Source organism: Schistocerca cancellata, chromosome 1 (assembly GCF_023864275.1).
Source record: "Schistocerca cancellata isolate TAMUIC-IGC-003103 chromosome 1, iqSchCanc2.1, whole genome shotgun sequence".
NCBI classification, from domain to species: domain Eukaryota; kingdom Metazoa; phylum Arthropoda; class Insecta; order Orthoptera; family Acrididae; genus Schistocerca; species Schistocerca cancellata.
Window position 1 is genome coordinate 599,887,866 of NC_064626.1, and position 12,086 is coordinate 599,899,951.

The 12,086-nt window shown below is 41.7% G+C and overlaps 1 protein-coding gene across 1 annotated transcript in view; it reads right to left on the reverse strand.

The window, feature by feature from the left end:
* The window catches only part of LOC126182228 (mitochondrial intermediate peptidase), a 148,796-nt gene that overhangs the window by 79,757 nt on the left and 56,953 nt on the right, over window positions 1–12,086 (reverse strand). Inside the window, exons 4-5 of the mRNA XM_049924832.1 lie at window positions 6,112–6,378; window positions 5,718–5,906 (exon numbers count right to left, since the gene is read on the reverse strand). Of these exons, the coding sequence (XP_049780789.1) occupies window positions 5,718–5,906; window positions 6,112–6,378 (456 nt within the window). The remainder of the gene's footprint in view (window positions 1–5,717; window positions 5,907–6,111; window positions 6,379–12,086) is intronic.

A 12,086-nucleotide genomic window follows, 5' to 3' on the forward strand; every position in this document is an offset into this window, starting at 1 on the left:
CTGGAACTGCAGATGGAGAGGTCAATGGCAGAGAAAATGCCGTGTGTCGCGCTAAAGTGTGTGGGAGCACCAGTGATTAGGAGCCAGAGGTCTAACCCTGCCAGAACAGCTTCAACTGTCCTGCCCAGGGCAGTAGTTGTGTGACTACCTCAGAGAGGGTTGTGGGCATTAAAGTCCCCTAGAAGCACGAAGGGAGAAGGGAGTTGTTGAAGAAGAGTGGTTAGGGCAAGGGATGTAGGCGGCCTGTCAGGCGAAAGGTAGAGATTACAGATTGTGATTGGAGTGGCCAGATGGACCCTGACAGCAATTGCTTCCAAAGTGGTATGGAGGGGAACCCATTTACTAAAAATGTCCTCGTGGACCAAGGTGCAAACACCACCAGAAGCCAGAAGACCGCAAGGGGCCAATTCGGTTTCAACAGAAAGTGTGGAACCCACAAAGGATGGGTGAGTAAGAATTGACAAAATGGGTCTCCTGGAGAGCAATGCAAGCAGCAGAGTAATAGGAAAGAAGGGGTTGCAACTCCGGGAGGTTATGCAAATAACCATTACAATTCCACTGGAGGATTCTCAAGCTGGAGTCCAAATGGGAAGCGAACGGACCGGAGCTGGTCATGTGGCCAAATCACGTCACCGATAAGGATGGGGTAATGTCCATATAGATGGGGTCAGACTCTGTTGGTTCATTGGGTGAAGGAGGGGAAGGCGGCACCACAGGGGGTACCGGAGGGGCCTTTCCCTTGTTCTTGGCAGACTGAAGCGAGGTCGGGCACGAAATTACACCTGGTAATCCTGGCGCCCACTGGCCACGGATCATGTGGTCAATGTAGAGCTGCAGATGGTCTTTCAGGGGGGTGCCACGAAGAGGAAGGAGTCCCAGAAGGGAGTTCCAGTACCGGCGGCTGCTGAAGAAGGGCAGCACTCCTCCGGCGGCGGTGGCAGGGGGAGGGCGCACGATGTTGAAACCTATGTCGCTTCATGTGCAAGACATCCGCCCTAGTACCACCCACTCTGACCAGGGGCTCGCCCCGTGGGTGCCACCCAGCTACAGCTAGGGCTGTCTGGCACGGCGGCCATTGCCGGGAGTTCTGATGCCACAAAGTGATGAGCATCAATTCCTTGGCATACATGCGGCATTTATAGTTCAGGTGTTAGCAGTGTGGTCCCTGTGTTGTCAAGGGGTTCAGCTATGTGAGTACTTAACAGCCCCACCACATGGACTGGCTACCATGCTGGTGATCTAGCTGGAAGGGGGGCCAGGGTCGAAGGGGAAAAGGGAGATGGAAAGAGCAGACTAAACAATAGCACATACCAAAACAAAGCCAGAAGGATAGCAGGTCGATATAAAGAAGTCCACCAAGAGGGAAAGGACGGGGCAGGGAGAAAGGAGCAAGGACAGGGAAGGAGAGGAACAGGGATGGTAATGCAGTCTGGAAATAGGAAGGAGACTGCAATAGCTCGAGGCCCCATGCGTACCACACACGTACCCATAAAACGGGCTGTGGCCCCCTGGGGGGGGCAAGAAAAAGGAAGTTGGTAGATTTCCTGAATTCATATGATGTGGCGCAGACTGTGTTTTTTCCAACTAGGGTGCAGGGGAACAGTACCACAGCCATGACAATATTTTTATTCATTGTTCATTACTAGACGGGCATTCTGTTAGTAAAAGGGCGAATGGCCTTTCAGAACATGATGCACGAATTTTAACACTAAAAGGCTTTTGTACTCAAACAAATGTCACATATAATTACAAATTATATAGGAAAGCTAAACCTTCAGTAATAGAGAATTTTTTAAAGCTCATCAAGGAACAGAAGTGGCAGGATGTTTATAGTGCTGATAACATAGATGACAAATATAATGCTTCCCTTAACATATCTCTCATATTCTTTGAAAGTTGCTTTTCATTAGAACGTTCTAAACCGGGTACTAGCAGTACAAGGCACCCTGGGTGGTGGAGTAGTGGGATAAGGATATCACGTAGAACAAAGCAGGAATTATATCAAAATGTTGGAAGTAGTCACAATCAAGCTACAGTAGCCCATTACAAACAGAATTGTAAAATGCTTAAAAATGTTATTAGGAAGGCAAAGAGTATGTGGTGATGTTACAGTTTGTTTGAACAGGGTAGTGAAAGGAGGTCAGAACTCCTGCACAGGGAAGTTACTGATGGGTTGGAAAACAGAAAAGGACTGCAAGAAAGAGGTGATCAGGCCTGAGGTGTACTTAAGGCTGGTAGAGGCACTGCTTGTACCTCTTAACTTCAATAAAGTGATAATAGTAGGCAGTTGTTTCACAAAGGGAAAGCTCACAACAGCAAAAAGGTTAGCGCTAGATGGAATTGGATTACTAATAAATTGGATACAATGGAAATAGTGGGACCTACTTTCTGTCTACCTGCCACAATTTTGGGAATAACACATCTGAGCACCACGCAGCCTCAACTGTATTAGCCAGAGGGAGCTACAGAAGTGTTATCAGTTGTGAATCTGACTCCATTGAATCATACTGTAGCACCCTTGTTAATTCAATCCATAGACATACTCAATGAGCTGAAGGGATGAAACTATAACTAAGATAAACTAGAAAGGAACTGACAGAACTTTAACAAGCAGTGCATAAGAGAACATAGTGACAAAAGTAATCTTGAGCAAGAAGTGGACCAGAGCCAACTCTACCAGCTGCCATTGAATTTGTCACTCTAGTTTTGCATAAGGATAATCTAGCTTAAGCTGATCCTTGGGACCAGGTCTTATTAAAGTGGAGGGCAATTTAGTGCACCAACCATATCTGATCAAAAATGCACCGAGCAGGAAGTAGATTGCAGCAATGCCAGCAGCTGGCGAGTGCAGGTGTTGTGCTTTATAAAATACATCATCTTTGTTACAACATTGCAAGGCAAGACAGCCCAGTGAGATGTGGAAACAGTTTACACAGCAGTACCTAAGCAGAAGGCGAAACCACAGTTCGGTTCTGTGACAGGGCAGTTCGCCTTGAAACCATGAAAGCTGGATCCGCCATCACACTGAACCAGCACCAGCCCTGGGAAGCAGTCTGCCGGCCATCTATGCAGGGTAGTGGGTCACTGCTGTTATGTCACCTGCTTGCCACCTGCTGGACAGTGCTGGGGCAGGAGTCACACCACCACACTCACAGCCGTAGTTGGTTGAGGCCACCAGGACCAAAGTGGCCCCTGAGAGAGGCAGCTGCGTCACAAGCTGCTGCTCAGTCAATGTTGCACTTTGTCAGCATTACTAGGGGGCAACACACAGGAGGCTGCTGGATGCCTCAGCCACAAAGCTGCTTCCTCTATCAAACCTTGGCAGGGAGCCACAATAAAGCAATTTGGGAACTTCTGATTGTTTGAATGGTATCGTACGACATCCCCCTGCATCCTCAATCCACCAGCCACCAGATTTTGTACCACTTACAAGTAGCTGGTCAGAAATATCTGCCTGTATTGCACAGAATAATAATCTGGGCAGCCTTTTGTAATACAATGATGTCTCTCTCTCTCTCTCTCTCTCTCTCTCTCTCTCTCTCTCTCTCTCTCTAATCCCAGTAGAAAAGCTCTCCCTTCATAATCTGCCATGAATAATCATCATATCAGATAATAAATAACAAAAGATGCATGTTTATGTAACTTTCTGTCATACCAACTGCATGAGCTAAAGTCATGGATGGAAACGCGTTTCCATTATATAGCAAAATTCCTTTCAGCCTAGTTTTCGAGGAGCCAATGAACACACCCCCCCATCTTCAGCTTTCAGATCAACACACAGTGACTCTAACAAAGAATCAACATTGTTGTAGAAAAATAGGTTCTCCTGTTTAGAAGATAAATTCTCAAATTGCTTTTGGTATTCACAAAAAGAACTTACTTTCGTGCAATCCTGCAGGAGGTATCAGCTTTTCAGCCTAGCAAATAATTCTGCTTTACTTTTAGGTAACCCAAGATAACAAACCAGATCATTTAAATCCCCCTTTGTTAGAAAGTGAGGTGCATTGGTAAAATTCCTTCCACAAAATCTGGACCATTCTGTTGTAATTCAGTCATCCAAAGTTTCAAAATCTTCAGTCACATTTTTGGTCATCTGCAGGAGATGATCCATGGGGAATTGGCCAAATTGCTGTATAATTAACAGTATGTTTGGACTTTGAATTAATTGCAAATATATTTGACAAGCAGAAGTAGCAGTCTGTTAAAAGTTCTGCCACATTATAGAAACTGCAAAAGGCATATGTCAAGATCCTTTTAACCGGCCAGTTAATAATGTTACTCATTTGGTGAAACATGTTTCTGGAGTAGAAAACTTAATCTAGTCTATTTTATTGTCAAAATAACATGCGTAAGCTCTTACAATTTGGGGAGACAAATTTTGCCTCTGTGCTTTTAAAGTGAAATTGACACAAATGCAACAAGTATTGTTTTTATCATTTACACTTTTTTTGAGACATGTTCCTCACTCTAAAACACAATGCTTAAGAAAGCACACTATTATGCAACACTACATTTGTCAGTTCACAGCTGAAGAACACACAAGATTAGCTACTTTCTTTAAATAAAGCTTTTACGGCTCAGGCAACCAAAAAGGACACGTTCTTTCTTTACCAAGTCTTCTTCCTTATCTGTTGTTGCTGCAAACCTTCAGTGGGAAATCCATCTGTGAACATTGTTGGCTTTGCTGAAGTCACAGACAATAATCACCCAAAACAAATATGTCAATCGATGACTGAGCTAAATAAAATCATATTATTTTACTAACTGTGTTTAGCGCTCTATACTAATGAACATGATAACAGTTCTTTTTTATATATTACAAAAAGCTGGTGGCTGATAGAACACTTCTGACTTCATTTTCAGATTTGGCAGATGAAAATAAATATGAATCAACTGAAATTATTTATTTATCATGTCCATTGTTGACCAGTGTAATTAAACTCATCACATGATTTTATTTATTTATTTATTTATTTATTCATGAGCAATTTTTTGCACTGTATTTCATCTTTCTGCTGCTCAATGCCAAGTTACTCAACAAAATCCCAGCTAACACCCAAGTTGCGGCCCTATGTGGCTGCTTAGTAGATGTCACCTCAGTCAAACCAACCAAATTCTCATCGATGCCAATATACCTACCTGACATCACAGTCATGTTCCATACTAAACTACAAGCAAGGAAGAAAGCTTAATTTAATATAAACATAAAAAAAATCATTAACAATGGAGCATTGGCACTGCTGATGAGGACAGGGAAGAAAAGTGGTTGCAGCCTTGTAGAAATAAGAATCCTGCCATTTGTACTTGTGGCTGTGGAAAATTAATCTGGATGATCAGAGATTTTAGATCCACTCCTCCTTAAGATAAGTCCATTTTCTTCACCACTGCTCCACATCAATTGGTACACTTGAATTCTTCATTCTCCTGATTAAGATTCTACAAAGGAACATGTGTTGAGTGTGTAAAGGTGGGCTACTTATCAAACTATATACAAAGAATCTTCAGTGTCATAAGTGACTATTATGAGGCACTACTCATTTTATCGAGAGAAAAATAATTCCATAAATCTCTGCACTACAGGTTTCTTTGTAAAGCAGAAACCAATTTGACTACATACACAGTTCAGTCAGAATAATATCTACATCAGACCCAAAAACTTTAAAAATTTATGTTATGATCAATGTAATACACTTTCTCTTGCTACAGTTACACAATACCTATGGCTGTATGTTGGAAATCCACAAAGTTTGGCAAGTTCATGTCGAGCCTTCAACATTTCTTCCAGTAAATATTCTTGGTGTCCATCTGGATAAAGAAATATCCGGTATGCTGCCTCACGTGCAGCTGCATTTGGAGAGTCAGCATAAAGACCAGTCACTAGCACCTGGTCACCATCAATAGTGAATCTGAAAATGAACAAGACACCAAAAAAATTAGACAGTACACAATATAAATGTGTTGCACTTATTTACCTGCATTCACTGCCTGTTGCCACATATCAATCTGGCAAGAACATTTCTTCCTATTTCTATCATAATAATTATTCTCTGCTGTACACAAATAAAATACATGTTTCCACTGACACAATATAAATACAAAGAAGTTACTCACAAATGTCTGATGTTCTTTGGCAGAACTTCTTTCGGAATAGCACGAGGGCTTACAGCACCGGCCATAAATCTCTGGCCAAGTTGCAGAATATAGTCATTGAGCTCCACAACACGACACCGGTCACTTTCTGGAAGGTGTATACCACACTGCTCAAAGTCAAAGAGGAACAGTTGTGCTACATGTTCATCCACTGGTGTAGTTTCAAATTTATCCTTGTTTTCTGCAACATTTCTTAGAGCTGAATACAGTTCTCGGTGGGTGTTTAACCTAATAAATAAACAAGTTATAGTTACGTTTTACATACACAAGTAAACAAAAAAAATTATATTACTATCCTTGAAGTAAAAATAATGGAATGAACATGAAAAATGACATTTCACAACATGTTACTGACATACAGCAAATTGGAAAGAAAACAATTCTCAAAATGAATTGGACGTTTATCACTGTGTCCTTTACAAGTAGTGCGATTAATGCAGAAAATGTGAATCACTTCATCTCAATCCTAGTAGACATGACCACATTTACAGTGAACTCTGTTATATTATTTACTAATATACTGAAGGTTATAATTCTAGGTAAGTTTGCTTCTCAATTTTTTGTACCATTTGAACACACAGAAAATGACTCATTTCAGTCAGCCTAAGTAACTTCACACAACAGAAAAATGAATGTCATTACAACTTGATTCACTATTCTCTTTGGTTCCACACCACAGGCTGTTTATGAACACTAGTGGAAACTGCACTGAACAACTTACAAGATGCATCTTAAAAACATCATGTTAGAGGGGGACACTGGCGTAAGGGACCAGAGACAGTGACTGAATGCATCGCGCTATGGACTGGACTGAGCATAAAATACTGATATGTACACATTCAATTCAATGCAATGCAGTCCAACTCAATTCAATTCTTTGTGATAAATTTTAGACCCATTACCTGGAAACTCCCAGCAGGTTGTACACACCCAATAAACACTATACACAATGCTTTGTATTAAATATATATGCAGTTTAAAAAATCAGAGGGACAACATTTTAAACATCTGCTTTATTTTGTCATGATTGTTTGGTGTCAGAATTTTGTTCTGAAAAATGAAACCTTTATTTAACAGAAACATATATATCCCGTTCTCTTCTTACAACATATGTTGGTGCTTTGACCAGAAATATAATACAGTGTCATAAGCCAAAGTATGTAGGCCCTCCGTGCACCATCTTCAAGGCAAGCTCCTGACAAGTCTGCGAACATTTGCTTGTGAAATTTTTTCCCTTTCTCAATAAGGACCTCTACAAGTTGTTCAATAGTCTGAGGTGCTACAGGATAGACCCAAAGTTGTCTGTCTAGCATAGCCAATAAGTGCTCAATAGGACTGAGGCCAGGACTCAGATCAGGGCATCCTAATGTTTGAATACCAAGATCCTGTAACATTTCCATGGTGGCTGCTGCTCAAGGCACTCTCTCATTGTCTTGTTGCAGGATACACTGGGGACCCATTACACCGTAATGGGCGTAACATCACCCACTACTACCTCACTGATGTACCTTTGAGCATTAAGTCGGCCTCTGAGCATCTGAAAGCCCGACCAGCCGTCAACTATGATGCCACTCCTCACCATGTCCAAGCCACAGCCGACATCATAGTGTTCACCACAACAACAACATACAGGTATACATCCATTGCTCCATGTTGCATGAAAGTAGGACTCCTCCGTAAATAATACACTGTACCAGTGACACAGCTACCACTGCCTATGTTCCTCAACGAACAAAAGTTGATCCTTCATGTGCTGAGCAGTTAATCAAGGGGATGTGATGAGGTCTTGTCAGTCTTAAACCGGCATCTCAGACTCTGTTGCATATTGTTTGGCCACTGGTCCTGAGCAGTTGCAGTGCATCAGTGGAGAGAACAATTAACCAAATATCAGTCATCTCTGGCCGATGTTTTCTGTTTTCTCCCCTGTCGTGCAGATAATGCACGAATAGTTCAACCTTCCTGCAGTAATGTCACTGCCCGAACATGTCCTGCCTCTGTCAGATGCCTCAGGTTGACTGCTGAAATGTACACAAAGAGTATAGAGACACACTTTTACTTACACTCAATAGGTGGCAGAGTGAAAAATTGCTCATCCATTTCACTCTTATGCGTAGCATGATAAATTTGAATACTGCCACTTAGTCATGGCTTTCAAATGTATTGTGGAGGACTGCTCTCATTATTACAACACATCTGAAGACTAAAAGCAACAGTATATATCTTAATAAGGAATTATGTACATGGTACATTCAATCAAATGCTTGTCCCTCTAATTGTCTTGAGCAGTGTAGTTACAATGAGGAGTTACAAGGGGAGCAACTATTGTGCTGTTAATGCTGTTGCTGTTTATTAATGTAGAAATAAAACACCACTGAAAACATAATTAATTAAAAACAATAAATAAAAGGAATTTAATTACATGAATAACTTCCAGCTTATATTGGTACACCAGTTTCTGGCAGCTTTGGAAAAACTTGACGTTTGCCAACTAATTACAACTGTAGTTACCCTTATAACTATTGCTGCTTTCACATTGGCTTGCCCCCCTCTCGGGGAATCTGCATGCCTCCACAATACTCGAGTCTATGCACAACCATGTGGGTAGCCACTGCACATTTTATTACTTTATAGTTTCTCTTAATTACGTTTTATTCATGTCTATCATTCTCTGTTATAGAGGCAGCAATTTTTGTTAGTCTTCTGCTTTGTTCCTCTGGTCTGTTGACTTTATTTTGATATTTAGAGCACCCACTTAATCCTGAAGACTTAAAGTTGAGACATTCATTTTTTTGGTATTTGATGTGCAATAATATTAACTTTTGTACCTGAATTTTGGTCATTTACAATTGTTTGCAAATCAACATTCAGTTGCCTGTATTAACTCCCTACCTAAGAATAGGGGCAAGTGAAAATGACATGACAAGAGGAAACCATCCTATCTACATTCACAGAGTGTTGTGTTCGTAAATCCCACTCGATATAGATGTTTGGGATGTGGACCACAATCTGTTAATAGGTGCATCATACCTCAGGTAAGGTGAATGTCATGCATACCGAACCCATTCTTAATGCTTGGGAATATGCAGTATATCCTTGTGTCCCAATCAGCTTGCCATCCATCTAACTTCCAGGTTTGTAAGTGTCTTTCGTTAGAAATATGAGCTCCTGCAGTCCTGTACACTCTGACATAGTTCATGCCCCAACCAATACAATGTTTCCCTGTAACATACTACGATCTCCATTGGATATAATATGAGAATCACCAGTACCCTCGACAGGTGTGCTGTGAAACCTACCAGTGAGCTTGAGGCGAACACTCTGCTGTATCCATTACAGGTCACAATGCCCATATAGTATTAGGGACAGAAAGTTGGCTCAAACCAGACGTAAACAGTAATGAAATCCTAAACTCAGATTGGAATGTATACCGCAGAGACATGCTGGACAGTGAAGGGGGAGGCGTGTTTATAGCGATAAGAAGTGCAATAGTATCGAAGGAAATTGACGGAGATCCGAAATGTGAAATGATTTGAGTGAAGGTCACAGTTAAAGCAGGCTCAGACATGGTAATTGGATGTCTCTATAGGCCCCCTGGCTCAGCAGCTGTTGTGGCTGAGCACATGAAGGATAATTTGGAAAATATTTCGAGTAGATTTCCCCATCATGTTATAGTTCTGGGTGGAGATTTTAATTTGCCGGATATAGACTGGGAGACTCAAACGTTCATAACGGGTGGTAGGGACAAAGAATCCAGTGACATTTTTTTAAGTGCTTTATCTGAAAACTACCTTGAGCAGTTAAACAGAGAACTGACTCGTGGCGATAACATATTAGACCTTCTGGTGACAAACAGATCCGAACTATTTGAAACAGTTAACGCAGAACAGGGAATCAGCGATCATAAAGCTGTTACGGCATCGATGATTTCAGCCGTAAATAGAAATATTAAAAAAGGTAGGAAGATTTTTCTGTTTAGCAAAAGTGACAAAAAGCAGATTACAGAGTACCTGACTGCTCAACACAAAAGTTTTGTCTCAAGTACAGATAGTGTTGAGGATCAGTGGACAACATTCAAAACCACCGTACAATATGTGTTCGATGAGTATGTGCCAAGCAAGATCGTAAGAGATGGAAAAAGAGCCACCGTGGTACAACAACTGAGTTAGAAAACTGCTGCGGAAGCAAAGGGAACTTCACAGCAAACATAAACATAGCCAAAGCCTTGCAGACAAACAAAAATTACGCGAAGCGAAATGTAGTGTGAGGAGGGATATGCGAGAGGTGTTCACTGAATTCGAAAGTAAAGTTCTATGCACTGACTTGGCAGAAAATCCTAAGAAATTTTGGTCTTATGTCAAAGCGGTAGGTGGATCAAAACAAAATGTCCAGACACTCTGTGACCAAAATGGTACTGAAACAGAGGATGACAGACTAAAGGCCAAAATACTAGATGTCTTTTTCCAAAGCTGTTTCACAGAGGAAGACTGCACTGTAGTTCCTTCTCTAGATTGTCGTACAGATGACAAAATGGTAGATATTGAAATAGACGACAGAGGGATAGAGAAACAATTAAAATCGCTCAAAAGAGGAAAGGCCGCTGGACCTGGTGGGATACCAGTTCGATTTTACACAGAGTACGCGAAGGAACTTGCCCCCCTTCTTGCAGTGGTGTACCGTAGGTCTCTAGAAGAGCGTAGCGTTCCAAAGGATTGGAAAAGGGCACAGGTCATCCCTGCTTTCAAGAAGGGACGTCGAACAGATGTGCAGAACTATAGACCTATATCTCTAACGTCGATCAGTTGTAGAATTTTGGAACACGTATTATGTTCGAGTATAACGACTTTTCTGGAGACTAGAAATCTACTCTGTAGGAATCAGCATGGGTTTCGAAAAAGACGGTCATGTGAAACCCAGCTCGCGCTATTCATCCACGAGACTCAGAGGGCCATAGACACGGGTTCACAGGTAGATGCCATGTTTCTTGACTTCCGCAAGGTGTTCGATACAGTTCCCCACAGTCGTTTAACGAGCAAAGTAAGAGCATATGGACTATCAGACCAATTGTGTGATTGGATTGAAGAGTTCCTAGATAACAGAACGCAGCATGTCATTCTCAATGGAGAGAAGTCTTCGCAGTAAGAGCGATTTCAGGTGTGCCGCAGGGGAGTGTCATAGGACCGTTGCTATTCACAATACACATAAATGACCTGGTGGATGACATCGGAAGTTCACTGAGGCTTTTTGCAGATGATGTTGTGGTGTATTGAGAGGTTGTAACAATGGAAAATTGTACTGAAATGCAGGAGGATCTGCAGTAAATTGACGCATGGTGTAGGGAATGGCAATTGAATCTCAATGTAGCAAGTGTAATGTGCTGCGAATACATAGAAAAATAGATCCCTTATCATTTAGCTACAAAATAGCAGGTCAGCAACTGGAAGCAATTAATTCCATAAATTATCTGGGAGTACGCATTAGGAGTAATTTAAAATGGAATGATCATATAAAGTTGATCGTCGGTAAAGCAGATGCCAGACTGAGATTCATTGGAAGAATCCTAAGGAAATGCAATCCAAAAACAAAGGAAGTAGGTTACAGTACGCTTGTTCGCCCACTGCTTGAATACTGCTCAGCGGTGAGGGATCCGTACCAGATAGGGTTGATAGAAGAGATAGAGAAGATCCAACGGAGAGCAGCGCGCTTATTTACAGGATCATTTAGTAATCGCAAAAGCGTTACGGAGATGATAGATAAACTCCAGTGGAAGACTGTGCAGGAGAGACGCTCAGTAGCTCAGTACGGGCTTTTGTTAAAGTTTCGAGACCATACCTTCACCGAAGAGTCGAGCAGTATATTGCTCCCTCCTACGTATATCTTGTGAAGAGATCATGAGGATAAAATCAGAGAGATTAGAGCCCACACAGAAGCATACCGAC